General features: G+C 34.4%; 3 protein-coding genes across 8 annotated transcripts in view; 2 read left to right on the forward strand and 1 right to left on the reverse strand.

The window, feature by feature from the left end:
* Window positions 1-4,314: 4,314 nt before the first annotated feature.
* On the reverse strand, window positions 4,315-5,521 carry LOC129253060 (uncharacterized). Its single transcript, XM_054891299.1, has 2 exons — window positions 4,799-5,521; window positions 4,315-4,660 (listed from the first exon to the last, which is right to left on the reverse strand). Exons 1-2 carry the CDS (start codon window positions 5,393-5,395, stop codon window positions 4,454-4,456), a joined length of 804 nt encoding a protein of 267 aa, XP_054747274.1. The 5' UTR covers window positions 5,396-5,521; the 3' UTR covers window positions 4,315-4,453.
* Window positions 5,522-7,728: 2,207 nt separating this feature from the next.
* Window positions 7,729-9,848, forward strand: LOC129253217 (DNA repair protein RAD51 homolog 3). The gene is made up of 6 exons (XM_054891504.1): window positions 7,729-7,955; window positions 8,014-8,120; window positions 8,181-8,368; window positions 8,445-8,573; window positions 9,564-9,752; window positions 9,816-9,848. Exons 1-6 carry the CDS (start codon window positions 7,795-7,797, stop codon window positions 9,846-9,848), a joined length of 807 nt encoding a protein of 268 aa, XP_054747479.1. The 5' UTR covers window positions 7,729-7,794.
* A 678-nt stretch (window positions 9,849-10,526) lies between these two features.
* The window catches only part of LOC129242427 (annexin B9), a 31,866-nt gene continuing 18,176 nt past the window's right edge, over window positions 10,527-24,216 (forward strand). For 4 of the 6 annotated variants that reach the window (XM_054879072.1, XM_054879082.1, XM_054879066.1 and 1 more), the window contains exon 1: window positions 13,322-13,429. The gene's annotated coding sequence lies outside the window, so the exon portion shown is untranslated. Of the gene's footprint in view, window positions 10,574-13,321; window positions 13,493-24,216 lie in introns of those variants that run through there. The other 2 variants (XM_054879098.1, XM_054879090.1) reach the window with 2 other exon arrangements.

A 24,216-nucleotide genomic window follows, 5' to 3' on the forward strand; every position in this document is an offset into this window, starting at 1 on the left:
TTCATTGTGAAATCATAAGTATGGATGTGCCACATGGATGGAATATTCAATCATCACATATGCAGATATTAATTACGAAGCATTTAACCTTATCTCAACGCTAATAAAAGTAGCACGTTAGGGGGTTTCAATAGGAGTGTAATCATTTTGTACGTAAACACCAACGCTCACTTGATTTTTTTTATTTTCTGGAAATGCCAAAATGGCACTTAAAGATCTGCATTTTTATAATGATAATTTCACGAACGAGCAATGTTTAGAAGTTATTAAAACAAGCTACGCAATAATTACCGTAATGTTGTAACCCTGTAACTTCCTTCCTACTTGACCTTTGGGAAAATGAGCGTAAGAACTCAGTTGTTTTAGATTTAATGTACGTAACTTAACTCAATATTTTCTTCAACCTGTTATATGGAAAACATTTTTGGATTTGGACTTGATTTGAATTTTGGGCGTGCTTGAAACTAGAAACGTAACATCAGTTATTTTGGGAATACAGAAGAGTGCATATAGCATCAATCGTACAAACAGAGGATTCGAGAATTTTTTTTTTGATACCTGGAAAGAGCTTCTAGAGCTTTGGATGATCAAAACTGATCCATATAAAAACAAATTTAAAAAAGAGAGGCTTTGAAACACTTCTTAAAATTTATAAAGAAATAGATCAAAAAGGTTAATATTTGAAAATTCATCTCTTATCAAGTTCAAATCTTGAGATCATATCTACTTTCTTTTTGGTTCAATATATTTCTCCTCCGAACACTCATCAATAATTAATATTTTCAATAATTTTTTTGCGCTCATTATAATTAAATTCAATCTATTTCTCAAGAAGTACATATACCTCCAACCTACATATACATAGTACAACCCTATACAGCCTTGGCCAAAAGTATTCGGCACCCCACTAAAATACAAGTACGTAATTTGACATGTGACAACAGTAAATTGTATTAAGCCATGGCATACCAAGTGTAAAAAGTCTAAAAGGTTGCATTATTAAAGGATCGCTTAAAATATTTTGGCAGTTTAAACTTGGTAGTCTATATATAGATCTTTAGTGCAAAATTATCAAGCGGATATAAATAATTTTTTTTTATCGAAATGCCTAAAGAAAGGAAACTTTGTGACCACAAAAGAGTGAAAATCCAAGTTATGAATTAGGAAGGGAAGTCTCAGGTTAAGATGGTGGGATGTTCACGATGCGCAGTCCAATATGCTATTGAACGATTTGCGGAGACAAAATTCCACCAAAATAAATCAAAAAGTGGAAGAAAACACTGCACTAGTGAACGGGAAGACCGAAAACTTATACGCGAGTTCCTCAAGCATCATAAGAAATCAAGAAGCTCTTCTCCTCTTGCAGTTGCCCTGTCGGAAGATATTGGAAAATCCATTAGTGATCAAACAGCTAGAAAGAAAGCAGAAAAATCGGAAAAAGCGTTTGAAATGGGCTCTCCAATACCAATAATTTACGGAGGAAAATTGGTCTAATACTCTGTGGTCTAATAAATGGAAATTCGAGATAAGCTTAGTTTATCGCGTTTTAGAATATCAACAACCATAGCTTCTTACCATAGTCTAATTTCGAAGAAATAAAGCAAATCTTATAAAACAATATTTTCGTTTCCTATAGATAGATTAAAAAAATATCTGCCGTTCGGAGTCGGCTTGAAACTGTAGGTCCCCACACCACAAATAGGAGGAGGAGCTCGACCAAGCACCCAAAAAGGGTGTACGCGCCAGTTATATATATATAATATATATAATGCATATATGAACGTATTATAACTCTACATAAATCGATAGCAAAATTTTAAATGCGCTTTGCTTAAAACTATGTTTTTTGATCACTGTGATCACTGTAACTTAAAAACCGCTTGGTACATTTCAATAAAATTTATACTGCTGTTGAAAAACATAAAAAACTGGTGCCTGATTGAAGTATTTTGACGTGATAACGTCTTATAATTCGATTTAACAGGCTGCACGCACGAAAAAATGTGTCATTACCTTGCTCATTTGTCGTTACCTTGCCCATTTGTCGTTACCTTGCTCATTTGTCGTTACCTTGCTCATTTGTCGTTACCTTGAATTAACTGCAAGCGAAAGCGCGGAACGAACAAAGCAAACGAACGGCAACGTTCGACATCTTGCTCTCTCCTACTTAAGTGAGCGTATATATGTATGTATATGCGCATATGTACATATATAAATTCACGTATTTGTATTTGCATATGCCTTCTTATTGATTATTATTAATTTGATTTACTTGAAGAATTTAAAATAAAACCAAGTTTGTTAATAATACCTGTTGTTTTAATGTTATTATTATTAATTTTTTTATTATGTATGAAGGAAAAAATGTATGGTAATACTTACCATATACCTTATAAGATATGTTGTATACTAATATATGTATATAAACATGCATATACATATACAATTTCGCGCAATTTTCAAAAAGAACAAATCTATATGTAAAGATGCATACAAGTCATATGGACATATCAAATATACGAATCTATTCCGTACGCAAGCAAATGTAAGCTAATGTGCTTGAACTGCAAGCGAGAGCGCGGAACGAACGACAAAGAGCACAATCGGCCCCCGCGTTCGGCAACGTTCGACATCTGGCTCTGTCCTACTTGCGTGAGCATATATATGTATGTATATGTATGTATATGCGCATTTGTATATAAATTCACATACTTGTATTTGGATATGCCTTCTTCCTGTGTGCATGGTAATGAACCATTTCTCTGTTGAGAATAGGACGATGATAGAAAAAGTAGGAAATGAAAGGGAGTGTTTCGAGTGTAAAGTGTCTTGAAAAAGATAAATCGATGATGATGCCTCTTAGTGTTGTTGACTTATTAACGTCTGATGCACAATCGAAATTGAAGATATCTTTCATGAATTTGATAAATGTTTCGTAATTTTTCACGTTTGTGTAAATGTAACTTGACCTATTCCATTGCAATTCCATTTACCTTCTCCTCTATATCCATACAAAATATCTATCAAACAAATAAAATTAAAATTTACTTTTGAAAAATGCACCCATTCCATCAGTATTTTCTTATGACGTTGTCACGTTAAACTGTCGTCAGTAAACCGACTTTACAGACAACCTCTTTTTTTTTTTTTTAATTTCGATTTTTTTAACAATTAATTGTCGGTTTTTTTCTCGAAAATCTGAAAAATATTTCCTGAGGCCGCCATATTTTATATTAGGGAAAAAATCTTCGATCAGGGACAGGATTATCTATCAGTAAAACTTATTTCTCTTGTCCGAGTGATTTTAGACGAATCTCTAAGGACTTGTGATGATCACCGCAAAGGACTTCTGGAGAAACGGGCTCCACACAAACAGCGATAACTTTTACAATTATACATTTTTGTTGTTTTGAAATTTTGCTAAAGTCAAGTCGAAACATGATGTATTAATGCTATGTTTTTATTTTTGTTAAATAAAAAAATAACTGAAAATTATGATTTTTTCGGGGCCCCTGACTACCCCTAACCCCTTAAGTCCTTTAACTAACAGTAAAGTGTTGGGAAATCCTATTAAATTGTACTAATTTTTACCATTCACTTTAATAGTTCATAGTTCATAGTAAGGAATAGAAGTGCCTAGCCCTTCCTTGTTATCTACAGAGCGTTTAATAACTATAGCGTAGCTATTTATGGAAAAGTTTTGACAAGTTATTTATTTCTCATTTAAATTGTGTAAGTTAAAAAGAAAAAATTCAACAAATGTTCTTCAAAATTTCAAACTTTCTTATCAGAAATACAGTGCAACTAAAATCAAATGGGCGGCCGCCTTAACCGAATAGGTTGGTGCCTGATTATCATTCGGAATTCAGAGAGAACGTAGGTTCAAATCTCGGTGAAACACCAAAATGAAGAGAAAGTTTTTTCTAATAGCGGTCGCCGCTCGGCAGGCAATGGTAAACCTCCGAGTGTATTTCTGCCATGAAAAAGCTCCTCATAAAAAATATCTGCCATTCGGAGTCGGCTTGAAACTGTAGGTCCCTCCTTTTGTGCAACAACATCAAGACGCACACCACAAATAGGAGGAGGAACTCGGCCTAACACCCAAAACGCGTGTACGCGCCAATTATATTATATATCGATACATATATAAAATCAAACTTCTAAACCTTAACGGGCATGTTTACAGTAACTTACTAAAGTTTTAGTGCCGTATATACCATAATTGCATACCGGATAGAAAACAAACAAACATTAATTTGTATATAGAATTTCATTTATTTACAATACTTCAGATAATAACATAATCCAGCAGATATTAGGCGCATAATCAGAAATTTGATTTCTTATGTCAATTTTTTTCTTTGCTTTTTATAGCGAAAAATAATAGGTATAGGTGATGTTTACTAAAGTTGCTCAAGTAAAAAAAAAAAAAATGCAAATATTAAAAATTCCGTTATATTTTCTTATCAATACATTTTTTGCGGAAAACTTCCACCTTTAATGGATGACAGACCTCGTCGGGCACTTCATCGCCCACCGTTATGGAAACGTCACCTTGTGGACAGGCACTTAAGGCAAGCAAAAGATTTATTTCGGCAATAAATTCGATGTAATCGCCTTTGCGTGCAGGACTGGGTTTACAGAAATATTGTTGAGTATCCTGAAAAGTAAAGTACAAACATTAATCCAACGTCATAAACATACACACATACATACATACATACATACATACATACATACATATATTTTATGGTTATTGAATTTCACATCATTAAGATTTCGTTTTTTCAATACTCACTCGCGTGAAACCGGTGCACATGAAAATATTCCACACATCATGCACATCTTCCTCCTTCAAACCACGCTCCTCCACCACTGCTTTTGTCAACGAACTATGACAACTGCCCACACGTTCTTTGCCAGTGATTAATTTGTAAGTGTAATCATCACAGCGCGTCCCAACCACATCATGCAATGAGCCACCATCCTCATCTATGCCATAATCGGCTAGAGTGTTGTGAACAAAGGTGGCCATTGGCCGTAAATAGGGGAAATTGCTCCACAAGCGATCGTACACATTCAGATGTGTACTGTGCAGTTGGCGTGTTTTGCCCGAATAGAAACGTTCTTTGGTATTATCTAAGTTCCAGAAGTTCATGTCACCCACCTGTGAGCCCTCGCAGACAGTGATGCGACATAAGTCGCCAGCTTGCATTGTCCAGGTGTGTGCTGTGCGCTTTGGCACGATCAGCGCCTCGACGACCGCACCAGTGAGTGCATCTTCCCGTTTGCTTTCGTACTCTGTTGGGTTGACTTGTGCCGAGGGAGGTTTATTATAGCAGATCATTGGTTTGTGCTGTTTGTAGATGCGTTTACAGTTCGAAGTGCCAACCATTTTAAATTTTGTTTCTACTTTGCTGTGGTAAAAAATACACTCAGTTAAAATTTTTGATTGTTTTTTGTGCGAAGCGACAGTCGTTTAACGTTAGACTAACTTTTGAATGTCCGTTAAACATGGGCGGTCTGTATTTATACCCTATTTAGGTAAATTGTCGTTATGTATTTTCCCGGATTTATGTAGTTCAACATGAGAGTATTTGATAAACTTACATACTGATAATAGTCAAATATGAGCGCTGCCAATAGTTGTATCTACTTGAGACAATTGCGCTCTAAAATAAACAGTGAGCACATGAAAGGTCTCGATATGGTGTTGAGCGTGTTGCATATGGAAGTGCAATACAGTGAACTACTATGAATATGGCAATGAAGTTTACGTTCGATTATTCTTTTAACGGACTTAGTTTAATAATAGGCTTGAAAACGTAAAATAAAAAACAAAAACAAAAACAAAAAAGAGTTATTGTTCGGGCGGTTCAAAAAATTAGACACTGTAGTCAAGGCGAGCTCTATGGAAGGTGACTTCACTATAGCAGCTGATTTGTTTTTTTCTGTTTCGATATGGTGCTGAGCGTGTTGCATATGGAAGTGCAATGCAGTGAACTACTATGAATATAAAAGGGTCGCAATGAAGTTACGTCCGATTATTCTTTTAACGGACTTAGTTTAATAATAGGCTTGAAAACGTAAAATAAAAAACAAAAACAAAAAAGAATTATTGTTCGCGCGGTTCAAAAAATTAGACACTGTAGTCAAGGCGAGCTCTATGGAAGGTGACTTCACTATAGCAGCTGATTTGTTTTTTTCTTTTTGTTGCCTTATTTGTTTGTTTATATTCTCATAGAAATTTTCACATTCGAACCACAATTTGCAAGTATAAAGCATGCAAATGTTGTTGTTGCTCTAGCGAACTCTATGATTTCGCCTTGCTGTGAGTATTCATTTTTGTTGAAAGGTGAGCTCATTTCCCAAAATTTGTATTCGTATTTCTATATTTAAAATTATCCGTTTTTGGAATTTAAGTGGTTAGGGGTAGTCAGAGGCCCGAAAAAATTATGATTTTCAATAATTATTTTTTTGGTAATCAATTTCTTTATTTTACAAAAATAAAAACATATCATTAATTTAAATAAAAAACAAAAAAATTAATAATTGTAAAAGTTATCGCTGTCCAGAAGTCCTTTGCGGTGATCGTCACAAGTCCTTGGAGATTCATTTAAAATCGATCGGACATGAGAAATTAGTTTTGTTAATAGATAATCTTGTGATTGATCGAAGCTTTTTTTTCAAAATTAAGAATAGGGTGGCCTCAGAAAATATTTTTCAAATGGAGGGACCTACAGTTCCAAACCGTCTCCGAGCTTTTACATGGCAGAAACACATTCGGAAGAGAAAATACTTTATTTTAATCATTTTGTTGTGCTATGCACGGGTATTCGAAGCTACGCACTCTCGAATGATAGTGATGCACCAACTCATTCGGCTACGGCGGCCGCCGATTGTAATACATTTCTTCGAAAATTATTTTCCGAACAATTTATTCCGCCTCAATGTATAGAGCAAAACTATAAAATTTTAGAGTAAAACTATACAATTTTAGAGCATAACTATTAAATTTTGGACAAATGTACAATGAAAATAATAAAGAAATTATGCCCACAAAGTTTTATAAAAGTAGGCCAAGTAGACGGGATACATTCTATGTATGTATGTATATCGTATTGCAAAATCGTTGCAGTTTAACAATATTGTTGATGAGTAAAAAGTGCTGAATGATAAAATGAAAATATTGGAAATGTTTTATTGTTCTAGAATTTGTTTATTGTTTTAACTAATTTATTTATTAGTTATGTATATATATACAATATAGGTTATTATAATTTTTTGTTGAAATTAAGATTTCACATATTCGTGAGATTGTTAATGTAATTTTTATATGATTATATCTTTGATGTGCATTCGCAAGTATTAATCCGACTGGCTCTAATTAATTCACATTATCGAGCGCGCATGGCAATCGCTTCTTTTGTACCGTCACTAGGCAAAAAAACTTATCACTATAACCCCACATTTCAGCTCAATTCGTGTTTAAGTGCGCCAATATGCAAATTTATGTACCGACCTCTGTACAACATGCATATATGTACCTTAAAGTTAAAAATATCGCGAAAAATTAAATCACTATTCCCACATGAAACACAAATCAGAGAACGTTAAATATATTTATTTTGCACAATTTTTCTGCCGCACATTTTACAACACTGCCAGCAACATGATCAGCTGGAAGCAGGCGAATAACGAAAGAAAACAAAATCAACGGTAGCAACTGCCAATTGAAAATAAAATCGCGGGCATTTGTGCATAATTTCATAAATATACGAATTACTCAGAACTATGTTTAAAACAACTTGCTTTGACATATGGCGCCAAGAAAAGGAAATGCCACACATTGTCACACTTTGCAAGGAGTTGGATGACAAGCTGGGAGGTGGCATTGCTACGGGTTTAATTACAGAATTCTGCGGGGGACCGGGCTGTGGCAAAACGCAAATGTGGTAATGAACTCTTTATAATATTAAAATATTGTCTAGTTCAGATGTTATTTTTTAATAGCTTACAGCTTTGTATCAATGTGCAATTCCCCCGAATAGTTGGTGGACTTCAAAGCAAAGCTGTTTATCTGGATACCAACCAGGACTTTAGTCCGACGCGCTTACTTGGTAAAATAGTTGTCTACTACTATGACGAAAAAATATAATGAATTAAATAATATTTTACAGAAATGGCGATATGCACTGAGAAGCGTTTTCATAGAGCTTTGCACAAGTCGGATTTACAAACGTCAACGCAGACCCCCTTCACCGCTAATACTATAATGAATGGTGTTACATATATTTATTGTAAAAGCTATTTAACGCTACAGGCTGCAGTAGGGGAAATGCGCGAAATGCTTAATGAGGATAAAGCGGTAAGCGTAAAAAATCAATAGCTGCCATTTTGTGCGTATGTGGGTATGAAATTGCTATTTGTTTTGTTTTTGCTAGATCAAACTCATCGTAATTGATTCGTTCTCCTTCCCATTGCGTGTAATTGAAGATGTTGCAGAACGCACAGGCATACTTTATAGCTTATTAACCGACTTGCAACAGTTAGCAGTGGAGTATCAACTGGTGGTAAGCGATAATCTTTTAATCGACTTTTTTTGTAGTATCAAAAATGCCCGAACAGAATCAACGAAAACAAAATTGCAAGTAATTAGCTTTTACAATATTGGTACCATAAATACCACCATTTCAGCGGTCTGGCTTGCGTTTTCGCCTTTATTAAAGACAAATTGAAAAATGTACCAAAATTTTTCTTTGCTGTCTTCCATTGTTAACACCCTGTAACTCATAACTGAATGTAACAAACCAAAAACAGCAAAAGAATTTTTTAGTGGGAAATATCACCTTGCAAACGAGCAAAACTTTAAATTGTTTGATCGATACTTTACGAGATATCGATCACTACAGCCCTCTACGAAGAAAATAATTCATTTTTTCCCAACCTATAAATAAATAAAGGGTTTTTCAATAAGGGCGGGTAGATGTTGAAATGGAATAAAATGGCGTTTCCTGTGTGGCACGTAGCGCCATCTTGCTGGAACCACATGTCTAGGTCCATATGGTTCAATATGGGCCATAAGAAATTGGAGGGGCCACCACGTCTACCGAAAAATGGGCGCAATGCGCGCAACGTTTGCGTTAATGAACACTCATTTTGATAATAAAGTTTTATCATTTGAACGTGCTGTTCAATCGTGTAACTTGCCATGATGATTTGGCATAAACAACTAAATAATAAACAAAAGATTTGACAGATGGCACCAAAACAAAATGGCTGCCACAGGGCGTCAAAATCGACCCGCGCCAATTGAAAAACCCTTTATAATATGAGGAATTTTCCCCACCGTAGTTAACCTAGTAAAACGTCATTTTGTGTTGTTGTTGTTGTTGTAGCAACAACGGGATGCTGCTGGAGTGACAGCTCTTTGCCGGATATAAATCCGGGTCGTTCCGGTATGTTACGTCATTTTTTAAAGCGTCTAACTCAATATTTTTAATTGCTTCATTGCATTGACATTTACTTTAAATTTTTTTCTACATTATCAAATCGTATTGCAGGTTGTTATAACAAACGAACTGACTACGCGCGTTAACGGCAATGACTGGAAAATATGTCCTGCGCTAGGTGACAGCCATGCGCACAAAATTAATCAGCGCATTATTCTCAGTAAATGCAATGAACAAAAGCATTTCGTTGCACTGGTGGAAAAGTCGAACATAATACCACAAGTAGCAGTACCGTTTGTGGTAATAAATATTTTGATGTGATAAAACACATAACTGAAATAAACGCTCCTCTTCTTCACATAGATCAAACAAAATGGCATACGTGATGTATCCTAAGTAATGAACCTGCGAGTACATTCCAAAACGCTTAAAAGTCAGATTTCAAATACTGCTCGATTTGCATGCGATACATTAAAAAAGGTAAGTGCGCGAGTGCTTGTAATATAATATTTTTAGTGTCGTGATTAATGACTGTGACGTTGAGAAAATGAGTAACATGAACGAATTCCAGCTGCATACTTTTGTGTTTATAATGAAGCGGCGTTTTATTGAAGTGAATGCCAACGTATATTTGTGCTCTACCCATATTGTTTTACTGTAGTTGTGAATCTATCTCTATGTGGTTGCTATTGCGCTCTGTGGAACACTGTGTGAAAAGTGATAAAGCCAGAAGCGCTATTTGTAAGCTTAGAAAAAACGTAATGAAAATTTTCTTGTTGTTGTTGTTGTAACAGCATAAACATTCCCCATACTTACATACGGGGAATGCTGCTGGAGTGACAGTCCTTGACCGGATATAAATCCGGGTCGTTTCGGTAACGTAGAACCGACTGTCGTGGAAACGATGAAAATTTTCTCTTTTTGGCTGCTGCTGCTCTCAAGATCTGTTGAATGCCGATGATTCACGCGCAGAATATTCTTATTGCATAAAATATTAATGTAATTATATATGAAAGTGTTTATTTCGTTTTATGAGTAAATATTTTTCCTTACATTTGCAGTGATTTAGAAATTAGCGGAAGTAACGTGAAAATCGGAGAATTTGGCAACAGTTAAAAGCGGTAAGTAATAAAACGATTAGTAATTTTGCAAACATTTTTACTTCGTTCCTTTTATTTTTATTTCATAGGGAATTATATTTATTTATAAATTTTCTTATCAGTAGCCTTTAAATTCATAGAGTACTTAGAATACCGGCGCGCATTTGATATATATGTATGCGTGGTTATGGTATGTATGTAGACCCATGTATACTCAAAATGCAGCCCGCGACCAACCATAGTGCGTCAACATATTAACCAATTTTGACTATTTTTTATTTTTTGAAATGACAATATTTTTGTATTAAAGAATAGCTCAAAAAACTAAGGAAATCCTAATTTAAAGTTTTCTACAAAAATTAGAAAAATTCCCGAAGCTTTTCTTCCGATTCCTCAATTTGATTAGTACGTAGTTTTATGGCTTATTAAATTTATAATAGAGTGCAATTTTGAAGTTGCAAAAAAATCTTGTTATTTTTTTAAATTTTTTTTTCCTGGCGGTGTTGCGCATTTTCTTCTTAAAATAATGTTTGATGAAGAAAAGAGGCAACACCGCCGAAAATAATTATCAAAAATCAACAAAAATGTTTAGTTACTTTAAACTTGCGTTTTATTGTACTAAATATCAATGGACTAAAAATTTTGTTTTAAATTCTGATAAAAATGTTCGAGTTTTTAGTGAAAATTTGACTAATGAATATTTTTAATTATATGTATACATATGTATTATATATTAAATATTTTTATAAAAAATTAATACAAATAAAAAAAAAACGAAGTAGGTAAAATTGGTCAAAATATCGCGCATTTATTATTTTTACCATGTCTTTATACAGTTGTCCACCAAAAATTGTCGGCATAAAAAATGTATATAAATACATAAATTTTTTGTATCATATGTAACCCCATATGCACTATACGAGTGACCCTAACGGGATGCTAGTAGTAAAATATGAGGCAAAATTTTATTGCTGCGGTAGTTAATTTAAAGCGGATTACTTGTTTTCTGCAAGTTTTTAACCAAATAACTTTTAACTTAAAAATACAATAATTTTAATAAACTATTCTTAATTTATGTATTGTGTAGAGGAAAACACTGTACAGAGGAAATTCAAGATTCTATAGGATGTTCTGCTCAGATGGTAGAAAATGCCTTCGATTATAAAAATTAGCATGAAACTCCCGGACGAAAGTGCAAAATATCCGCTAAAGATATGTTCAAACATGGCGGCGCTAAGGTTATGGTATGGGGTAACTTTTCACGTAGGCCCAATTTATTTGATTAAAGGCATCAGGCTAAAAAGCATATGTGGAACATACGTGGTAATATTAGCAGATCCGACACGGAATATTCCTCTGAAATGGATATATCAGCAGGATAATGATCCCAAACAGGCCGCAAGGCCGCAAAAGAATGGTTTAGGGCTAGCGGAGTTGAGGTTATACGTTGGCCTGCTCAGTCTTCTGACCTCGACCCTACAGAAAACTTGTGTTGCCAAACGGAAACCAACCAATTCTAGTGATTTATGGAAAGTAGTAAAAGAAACTTCGAAAGGAATCCCGTTGCAGAATCGTATAGCCTATATCACGAAGATGTGATGCAGTGCTGAAAAACTGAGGTTATTAGTGTTTCAACGAAATATTAGTGTTTTTTTTCATTTTATTTTTTTGTGTTTTATAAAGCCTTGAAGGCATTTTATGCGAACAGTTAAAAATGATCGGTATTATGAAAATTATTCCTATTTTTATGTGGACATTTTTTAATTTATTGTACTGAAATGGGAATTTTAATTTTTGGAAATTTAGTTTACCTTTGATTGAAATATGTGAATTCCGGAAAAATAAATGCAACTTATTTATATTTGATTTATTTTGAAATAAAACCGTTGTTTTATTGAAAATTTAACATTGCATATATTTCATGTCGCACTGCTATTATTTTGTGGACAACTGTATAAACCAAAATTCACATAATTATGAGAGCTGTCAATTTAGCATGTCTGTCCGTCCGTGTGTATGCTGACTTTGGTATGCATATTATTCTTTTTCCGAGATTGTTGTTATAAAATTATTTATTTCCAAATACAAATCAAACAAATTATTTTTGATCGAAGAATGCTATCGTAACTAAGCGGAAGAAAAACTGCTTAAAAAAGTTGTTCACATAAAATTAACTACTCTTCGGATGCCATATAAGATGTAAAAACTTTTATTTATATAAAAAAATTGGGTGCATATAAATATGTAGTTAGATATGCATACATGCCAAGATTTTATGCGTCACATTATTTATTATTATCATTATTATATTCTTATATTCTTATTATTTTTTGTTGCCTTTCTTTCCATGGCGTTTGTTGGAAAGCAGACTCAGTGTTTGTTTTTTATGAATACAATTCAAAGCATTGCCAAATAAATGACGTCATTTAGAGCAACATGAACAAGTTTTAAAAGTTTCCAATAACCTGAGCAACAACAAAAAATGAAAGTGGTTGTACGTTTTTAATAGCCGGTGTTGAAAATTGTATTTATTTTTGCCAACTATTAAGCTCTCAATTTGCGGTTAGAGCGGGAGAGATTGTGAGCGCGCGAGACGCACCTTTTATTGGAAGTAAAATACAACTGAGTATTTGCTCCACATAATAAAAGCATAGAAAGCCGGTAGCTTGTCGTTGTGTTGAAAACTTGTCTATTAACATTACCACATTTTACGCTCCGCAAAAAGCTTTTCACACATCTCTATGCGCTTCCAATGGCCATGTGAATAAAAGTAATTACAATTGAGTGGCGCATTTCAGTCTACGTTGAGGCGTTGAAGCATTGAGTGTACACAGTTGGGAGTGAAACACAAAAAAATCAAAAATACATTCGCTTGTGGTAAATAGAAATTTATTAAAAATAGTTTAGTTTTCAACTTTCACTTAGTGCGAGTACATTGAAGTACGTTTTTGATTTTTGTTTTTGTTTTTTATATTGTTTGTGCTATTTGCTTTCTGAGTATAGAAATGTGCATGAAAATAGTGTGGATCGAAAGAGAAAGTGTGGTAAAAAGTGAATAAATTAATTTTCACTCTAAGGCAGATGAAAAACTGTTTTTGAAAAAATGTCATTTGAGTTGGGCGCGGCTTATATTTATTTATTTTTTAATATCTTTTTTTCACTTGCCAACGCTAGTGTTAACATTTTGCATATTTGTTGTTCAAACAAAATGCGTAAAAAAATTAAAATTTTTTGTCTGAAATAATATTCTCTTGCTGGAACTCGATTCAAATCGAGCGCTCTAACAGCAGCTGATGACATCATCGTTCCAACTCAAAAACATTTGTAAATAACAACAAGAAATTTGGAATACAAAAGTCAGCAAATATGATAAATGTTAAACAAAGCAAATTAACGATAAAACAACAATAAAATCATCAAAATCTACTCAGTGACTAAGGCCAAATTGTTTTAATATTATTCACATAAGCATACATATATGTACATATGTACATCCATGTATACATATGTATGTATGTATGTCTATAAGTATGCATGAAAATTAAGAATACAAATATGTAAGAAGGTTTTTGTCTAGTCGTGATTGCCACCAAGTCAGTGTAACCGCTGTCTACAGATGAATAATGGATATGCCTAAACAGTTTGTGGAAAGAGTCAATACAATAAAGTTACAGGGTGTTAACAATACATATGTATGAGTGTATGTATACTCATAAAATGTATAACAACTGAAATAATAGATTTAATAGAGCGGCATCTGTTCAAGATCATTCTGCGAAACAGTATCTACTCGCCATACTTTGGTGTATGGGATGTACCTCAGTTGCGCGAACGATACTGATAATCGCTACATACATATATAAGTACAAAGGGTGGTCCAAGTACGATAATCATTAAAAGTAATGAAATAAATATGCCTATTATTAATGAACTATGATTCGCTGCTGCAGCACAAAACATTACTCATTCGTTTTTGATTGCTGAACTGACAGTCCTTGGCCAGCTATGCATACATTCAGGTTTCTCCGGTAACGTAGGCCCGACTGCAGTGATAACAGTAGCGATTTCATTTTTATTTCTACCCCACAATCAAATTTTACCAGATCTGGTTAATGTTTTTGGGCTTTATCTCATAAATGACTCACAACGACATTCGTCTTAAGCGACGAATTCGCTTCTAGATTGTCCGCCAATACGCCAATATTTTAGGGCATCTAGTAAACGAAAAATGCCTTTACGGCAAATTACAAAGCAATTAAACAGAGTTCATGAAATTAGTTTTTTCTTTTTTGAGGGGTTGTTATTGTAGTTGTTGTAGCACCATAAACATTCCCCATACATTCCACATATGTATGCGGCAACGTATGTCGTGGCAACGTTGTTGAGGGGTTGTATGTCATGTCAAGCCATCCTGCGGACACCAAAGATCGTTCATGTACCACTCAGCTTTCAAATTGTGTTAACTAAAAGGGACTATTAGCACTCAATATTGGCTGAAATAGTTTCCAACTGCATTTTCGAAATATAGGCCAAATAACTTTATCTACCAAACTGTCGCTCTGCAAATTTATTGACTCATCGACAATCATGTGCTCATTTATCCATCTCAAGTTGCAACAATTTCGGTCAATATATAGTCGTCGAGCATGAAAAAAATGCGCCTTGGCCAATATATAGTCGTCGAGTATGAAAAAAATGCGCCTTGTCAAAAAAATATGATTTTTTTGGTAAAATTTGAAGTACAATTTGAGCTGCTTTAATACAAAAACTACTACAAACACTGTGAAACGCCAACGTAGCGGTCGATCGTTTGCTTGTGATTGCTTAGTCAATGCTAGTACGTGAAATGTTCAAATGCTGAATGCTCAAAATGTTCGCCACTGATCACTTTTTCGGAGTTGATTTGCACACTGTGAGCCGCAATAGCCACATTTTCATCGATATGTAACGCTCAAGGTGAGAGAGAGATCGTGGGGGTCCCGCACTAGCAAATCAAAATCACTGACTTCGTTGAGAGGATGCTTTATTTCAGCCAGCACTTTTCAGGATACCCACTTTGGAAGCATTTGAAGTTGAAAGCTTTCCCGATCTTCGTAAACGGATTCATTTCTTTGGTTACCAACTGACCTGACAGTCAAAATTTGTATTGAAGCAAAGTTTTCACTCTCAAAACAGCTTTTAATAAAAAAAAACACATGCATGTATTTGGCGCTCCCTGTTCACTTTTACATATATGCACATATAAGTATATATACATATGTACTAAATTTTTATTGGTACGTAAACATAGCCGTGTGTTCTGTTATAAAACGAGATAAAATGTTACTGTGAAAAGAATTGCAACGGATGTGAGAAGTACAGTAAAAATTGAAAGTCACAAGTTCATCACGACACAATTAAAAAAGAGGAAATTTTAAACAAAGCAAAATATTGGCATTTATTTATTTGAGGGAGAAGAAGGGCGTGGGGAATGCCAACACCTAAGATGCGTGTTTTTCCACTGGCCCAGTTGAGAATTTTGTAGGCATTGACGGCGATCGAGTAATTTGCGCTTTTTGATTATTAACAACAATTATTAAGCTAGACTTTTGCTAATGACGAATGTAAATACCAAGAAGAGTTCGTGTGAAGTGAATGCAGTATTAAGTACAGAAACAAAATTTATATGTAATCAATCAACTGAATACTTTTCACGAAGTGCTCCCTTCCACCTTGTAAACGAAATTGACCACTAATTCGGAAGAAAAAAAAGAAATCAGCTGCTCTAGTAACATCACCTAATATGATCTCGCCTTGGTAAATAAATTTGCGGCCTTCAGAGTCAGACTTACTCTACTGTTCACTATTTAGTTAGAATTTAAAGGAAAAGCGTTCTCAAACATTCAAAAAAAAAAGGATGTAATTGAGAACGCTTTTGTGTGAGCAATTTGGCCTGGCTGACTTAGTCAAAAGTTACTTGCTTTAGCTCGCAGTTTTCCTTCCCACAAATTCAAGAAAAGTTACACACAATCAGCTGTGTTGTATTTGAAAACAAAAGCTGAAAGTAGCGGAACCGAAAAACTAGAAAATATTCTACTCTAGTATTTTATTTCGTAAATTTTTTTCGAAAATAGAAGTAAAAAGTAAAATATTCTGTAATGGTCGTTTTCATTTATCCTATTTGCTCCAGCTTTGTTGGTAAAGGAGATTCTCTCTTAAGTCATATCGTGACACATGATTTTGCTACTTCCTAAAACGTGAATATTTTGTGTTTTCAAAATAAATAATATATTTGTGACCAAATAAAACATTGCTAAATTCCCCCTAAAATTATTTACGACTCTGTAACTTTTACGGCTGTTTTTCAGTTTGGAGCGTAATTTTATTTTTTGACAGTTCTACAGGTTCTAGTTCGAAAAGTTCCTTCATATGCATGTATGCTGCCAGAGTTGAACGATTTGCAATGCTTGTTTGTTTACTGCATATGTGACATGACTCAATGTGCCACTTTGAAGGCAATTTTGTTTTTATGTCCGATGACATCGATGGCATTTGTATGTTGATGATTCATATGTATGTATGTATTTATGTACCGACTAATTGGTTTTCCGGCGAATTAATATTGTATTCACTACAAATATGTCAGAATTTCAAGTCGAATGCATCGCATGAATAGCAATAAATGAAGGGTACTTGCAAAAAAAATTACTAAAGCAGTATTGCAATTGAATTCTTAAAAAATAATACAAGTATATGCAGGCACACAATCAAATGTATATTTTAGCATTCCTATGCAATTAAGTTTTAATATTTTTTTATGCATTTAAAATTGTTTACAAAAGCTGTACTCTACATTTGCGTTGGATAAAATTAGCTGAACTTTGAACTTACGGCGCATAGTTAGAGTCAAGTTAACGTAGGCTTTTATGCCGCAATTAGGGGTGCCGTAGCCATAACGCCATACCCGTAAGCATAACCATAGCCGCAATTTTACAGCATTTGTCGATTATTTATGCCGTAACCACTAACAGCTGATATTGAAGTAAATGAATGACAACATTTGCATTTTGTCACAAAAACACCAATATTTTTCCACTAATTCAACTAATTTTTCATCGTTCATTTGTAATATTCAAATTTTTATCACAAATATCAAAACAAATGTAAAGTATTTCACAGTTGCTTACGGTTACGAGGAAAAACCAAAATTCAATAGATACATACGGCTACGTTTATGGTTACGGCGTTATGGTGTGGCAGCTATAATCGTTTACAGTGATGCCCATATGTTTGATCAGAATTGCTATGGTTACGGTTATGGCTACAGTATCACTAATTGCAACTTTAGGGCCAGTTTTTCAGTACTTGTTTAACTGTGGTGAATTTTAGAAAGAATTTGCTGGAAAGCATAGTTCACTAATATATCGAGTTGGAGTCGATTTTCACTTTTAAAGCAGCCGATTTTAAACTTAAAATAGCCAAAAGCTAATACTAAACCAGTTAGCAAACTATAAAACTATTAAATAAAATTGTTTGTTTTCCCCAAACAAAAAATTAAAATTTCCATAGCAATAATTTTTTTTTGTGGCAATGCTACCTGAACAATTTACAAGAAATGCAAACGCCAATAAGCACAGTTGTAGCTTAACTTAAATTTTTTTTTGTATTAAATTTTAATGTTTTTTGATTTTATTTTATTCATTTACTATTTTTATTTTTGTTTTAATTTTTTTTTTCTTTCTTTATTGTTTTTTATTATTTTTATTTTTTATTATTATTATTGTTTATTTTTATTATTATTTTTTTTTTGTCACTTAATTTTTGACTTTATATTCATTTACTATTTTTATTTATGTTTTAATAATTTTTTGTTTGTTTATTTTTATTATTTTTTTTGTGTCACTTAATTCTTGTACTTTCTATTTATAATAGTTAATTTTTATCTCATTTCATTTTACTTACTTAAAACTATAAATCGTCTTATCTTCATTATCATCTTCGTTACATGCAAAGTTCTAATTATCCTATTAAGATTATCATATTTGTGCAATAAATGCAAAATGAATTATATGCATGTGTATGTATGCGTACATAGACGACACATCCATCTTATCTGTAAACAAATAATTGTCAATTAAATGTAGTAATGGGCTGATTAAAATCTTAATTTGAGTGGATCATAATTATATTTTCTGATTATTAACATCACAATAGAGTGTCTTGGTTGTCCAGTTATATGCCAACTGATGTTAAGCGCGAGAGCGCAAGAGCACAAGAAAGCAGGTCAGGCAACAATTTTAAGACTTGGAAATTCACAGAGACAAAGTTTAAATTCTTTGATTTGCATAAATAATGCATATTTAATTAGATCGCTTCTGAAATTAAATTTTTCTGACTTCTAAAAATTAATTTTTTTGAATATCTACTAGTACATCATTCAGTATATCTACTTTGGTTTTCGAGGTATTGAAAAACATATTTTTCTTCAGTACCAATGCAAATAAAAAATAGTTTTTACTTGTAAATAAATATTTTACGCAATGAAAGCTATTAAAAAAAAAAATTCATAAAAAAGTTTCATAAAAAAATTAAAATTTTGTTTTTTATAATTGTTTCTTCTTTTACCTCTTACCTTTGTTTTTTTATTACTTAAAATGTATTCGTTATTGCCGCCAAAATTTCTTAAAAAAATTAATTTAAAAAAATTTGTTTTAATAATTAACTAAGTTTAAAATTTTTTTTTTTAATAATTAATTTTTTTTATTTACCTTTTGTCATCAAATGTACATACACAAAGATTGTAATTGAAAAAAAATCTTTTCTCCGGCGCAGTTTGGCTTGAGAGTTAACCCAATATAGTTAAGATTTTTTATTTAGTGGGTCACTCCCTTAGAATATAATTTGAGGCTTTATATTTATTTTTTTCTTCTGGAGAATTGGATATTAGTAAAAATGAAAGAAATTTCTCGATGCCTAATAGCTCAACTAACTTTGAAATTTGTTCAGCGCCGCATTTTAAATTCTTCGACACAAGCGCTTACTACATATATGTAAGCCATTTTAATTAGCAGAATATCACTATGAATATGAATGTCTATATGCAATTTGTATACATGTTCGGGTGTATATCTGAAGTTGCTAATTGATTGTGCCAATTTCCAATAGAATCCAGCAACGCTTCGGATTCTTAATTTGGCCCAAATATTTTTTCTTCTCTGTCCTCGCTTTTCACTTAATATACAATTTAATTTTTATTAGTTCAGCCATCGAGATTTCGAGATCATTTCAATAAGTTGATCGCGAGTTGCTTTCTTATTCACATCTGCCTGTTTCTAAGTAACTTCAAGCCGCATTTACATTCGTCGCCGGTTATCAAAAGTCTTGTCCAGTTGTGTTTTTGTATTATTATTTTTTTACTTATTTCCCATATCTCTTGCGCACCAACATTTCCATTGTTCGCATTAGAAATGCAAACCAGTTTCGAGGCAAAGCATAGAGAATTCAAGAAACATACGAAGAGAAAAGTCAAGCTTGCCAGGCTTGTCAGCTAGCCGCGTCATTGTATGTATTACTGTTTATACTTATGTATGTATGTAGGTATATATGAATTTTTTGGTCACAGCTTTTTAGTGTGAATTTTTGTACTTAAATGCAAACTTCATTAAATTCTGTATTTAAAAGTAAATTTGGAATTTCGTTGAGTCAGTTACTTGTGGGTTGGCACTCTAAAGGCAACTTTACTTTTGTACCTCGCATTCTTTGCACTCTCGTTCGTTGTGCATTTATGTACTTACTCTTTGCCGGCGCTTTTTGGGTGTGTACTGCACACTTGTTCTTGCACACTCTTATCGGCATTTTTTCTTATTACTTTTGTTTAATATATAATATAAATTTTTTTGTTTGCGTAGGCTTTGAATTGACTTGAGCTACTGAATTGCATATAAAAAGTGGCGACAAGACTTTCAATGACGTGTCCACAAATTCATATAAGTCACTTCAATAGAATGACCTCAAAAATGCTTCTTCCAGCAAAAAAGCGTTTTATTATATTTTTATACAATAGTTGCTATTGACGCATATGATTCGCTTATGTGTATCATCAATCTACCCACACCGGCAAATATTATACCTATATGTACATACATATGTACGGGTGCTTGTACAGTGTGGGGCAAAAGTGAACGGAAAAGGTGTTATGAAGCTTTCGAGTTGATTTCTTCTTTATTATATTTAAACCGGATTTCTAGAATTGCATTGAATTAAGAAACCCGTGGAATAAATTATATTCTATACGAACTATAAATAATAGAATAAATAGGTATTTTAGTTTTGCACTGTGTTAGAATTTTACTTACATAAGCGTGTAATATAATTCATTTGCTGGAGTTGAGCTACGACATTGCCTGTGGTATCATTGATTGTATGAAGCAGATCAGTTTCAGTATTCCCCAAAAGGTTCCCTCTTTTCGTTGCATGCTAAAATTTTAAAATCAAATTATTTTAATTATGCACCCATTACTACGTCTCTCAATGAAATTGATGGACATTTTAAGAGTCTCGTCCTTGACTGGCCCCCTTTCCTACACCTCTATTTTTGTCTAAGTTGGAATCAAATTACTTTTAAGTCTTATTTTTCATCATCAGTCATTTTGTATCTCTAGTCTATAAAGACTAACCAGAGACTAATGAAATAAAGCGTCGTACATAGTTGCTTTCACTATTGCTTTTATATGGTTCGCCATGTTTGCTGTTGTTGTTGTTGTAGCAGCATAAACATTCCCCATACTTACATAGGGGGAATGCTGCTGGATAGGGGGAATCCTTGGCCGGATATAAATCCGGGTCGTTTCGGTAACGTAGAACCGACTGCCGTGGAAACGCCATGCTTGCTATTGGGCTTTGGCATACCATATTTTGTGGAGCATTTTCCACCAGACGACTGCAGAGCCCAGAGCTTATGTACCATATACTTAAGCAAGTAATACCATAAAAATTCCCAAAAAATGTTAGATGAGTGCTGCTCAAGTACAACTCACCTACAACCTCAAACAAACGTCAACATTGATAAGCATGAAACGACAGGACGCTTGGAGACTCACGACAATCATTATTGGCTTTTGGTCTATGGGGCAACAAACAGCCAAAATGGGCATCCCTCACAACATACACTGCCATCGAAAAAGGAAGCGAGTTTCCATTTCCTCTGTGAATTCCCTGCCCTATGGAAGGAGAGAATGTCAACCTCGGGATAAACCAATGTTCCAGAGCCTCGAACAACTATCTGGCCTAATAATAATGCAAAAACCCTAGTTGAATCCCGAATGAATCAGCACTTTAACCAACCAGCTGCCCAAGTAAGAGTTCTTTGCAGGATATAAATACGACAGCCGATGTAGTGCCTGTTGTTGTTATAATATCATAAAATATTCCCCGTAATTGTTCGAGGAATGCCGCTGAAGCAATAGACTTCAATAGCGTGGAGTATTTCTATCCAACTAGTATTGTTGAACGCGTTTTTAACGTCTAACAAGATGACCAAACAGTACTCTTTGGGTCCACCTAGCCATCGCTTGCCATCAATCGCCCTTTCGGAAATTTGTTTTACAACCTCTATCGCATCTGAGGTACATCGCTTTTTCCTGAAACCGAACTGATTGCTTAACAGTAGTCTATCTGCAAATGTTTCTAGCCGGTTTTTGATAATTAGCTCGAACAGCTTGCCGGTGGGGTCCAACATACATACATAGTGGCTGATATGCCGTGGAACACCCAGCGCCTGCATTTTTTGGTATAAGCACCAATTTTTGCAGCCTTGGTTGGAAAAATGCCTTCTTGAAAATGTTTGCAAATATTTGCGGATTTAGTGAAACCGCTTTCTTTCGCGCGATTTTTAGAATGCCGTCTGGTCCTGGCGCTTTTCGAGGCGATACTTTGTAACTTGCTTCGAGTACTTCTTCTACATTTACCGCTGGAATCTTAGTGACTGGTTCATTTCCAAGGTCCCTAGCGAAGTCAGCCTGCGCAAGGAAGAGTTCTTGCACAATTTGGTCCAAGAGAACTGGACATGTTGGTTGCACCGTCTGCTTTAGCTTATTACGCACTATTTTATAAGCCGAGCCCCATGTTTTATTACTGAGTCCATCGCATAACTCTCTAAACATTCTGATCTTGCTGTCGCAGATGGGAGAAGAGAAGTTCTCTGCCCTTTGGATTCGTTCTGCTACATTCCCACTATATTGACTACGCTTTAAAATCTCCTACCATAAGTGCCATAATCCCTTGCTTAGCGTCATTAACCAGCTCGTCAACAATGCTGGTAAAGGTACCGAGACCACGACTGGGCGGTATATGGCAGCTGTATACATACATATTCCATATTTTTGCACACTAGATGGCTTCGGTTGCTTCCGCAGCTTCATATAGCACCCTTGCTTGTTGCGTCGCTGGCGTACGTCGCCTCTTATTTATTTTTATACTGCTCACGTATTATTGCAACATCCATGTCCAGCTCGTATATAGTTTGGGTAAGCAGGATTTGTGCTGCTTCTCGCAGTGGTTAAGATTTAGTTGCAAGAAATTCATACTCTGTGCTGGATTGTCGCCACGTAGCTTTTAGCTTTTGGCCTCTGGAATACGGGGCACATTCGGTCGCTTGAAACATGGTTGGGGTCGCGTTTGCCTTGCTTAAGGCATAATGCGCACCTCGGCGTGCATAGTTATTAGCATACATATGTACATCTGCCGTTCGTAGGCGGCATAAAACTGTAGGGACCTCCAGCAAGACGCACAAAACAAATGGGAATAGAAGCTTGGTCAAATATCAAATAAAGGGTGTAAGCGCCAATTATATATATATGTATATAAACTCAAGTGTAACTTATTTTGACAGTCATACAAGTCACGGGCCAGAAGTGCATATTCATGCACTGACATTTGAATAGATACACAATGAAATTGTATTAATTTATGTATGCATACATACATATTTACCTTTATACCTATAGTATATGCATGCAATTTCATTAAGTTACCTCGCGTAATTCCGAAACTTATCGATACGCAGTCATCTGTTTTAAAGTGCTTATGTATGCATAAATATAATTACATAGTTGGCCAGTGTAGCAGCGTACGGGTTACGACTCTCCATTGACGATGACAACAGACGCAGGTGTAAATGTAGACATATAAGAGATAGTTAAATGCACACATTTCCAAATATACATATGTATCCGGACCCACCTATATGGATATGCAAATATGTACATATATAAACTCAGTAGTTATATTTTAGTATGCCCACCCGGTGTATACAAACATTGAAATATTAACCTACCTATGAACTAACGATCTACATAAATGCTTTTACTCACACACATTCATGTTTTCACGTGGAGTTACCAACCGAATTTCATGCTCCTATTAGACCATCAAAAACTCATTCAAACCTATGAAAGTGGATGCGCGCATAAAATAGATGGGTATGTGTGCTGACCGACAAGACGATGGCGCCCAATTGACACGACAAAACTTTCACTTTCACCTTGTAACACAAAACGAGTGCATGCCAGTGCCTACGAGTGCAGTATTGGGCGAATTGACCATTAAGCGTAACTTTGCAGCTGTGGGAAAGGATGGCCACCAATGGGTGTGCAATGCAATTCCAGCAGTTTGATGAACCATTTTAC

This window comes from Anastrepha obliqua, chromosome 1, assembly GCF_027943255.1.
Source record: "Anastrepha obliqua isolate idAnaObli1 chromosome 1, idAnaObli1_1.0, whole genome shotgun sequence".
NCBI lineage: Eukaryota > Metazoa > Arthropoda > Insecta > Diptera > Tephritidae > Anastrepha > Anastrepha obliqua.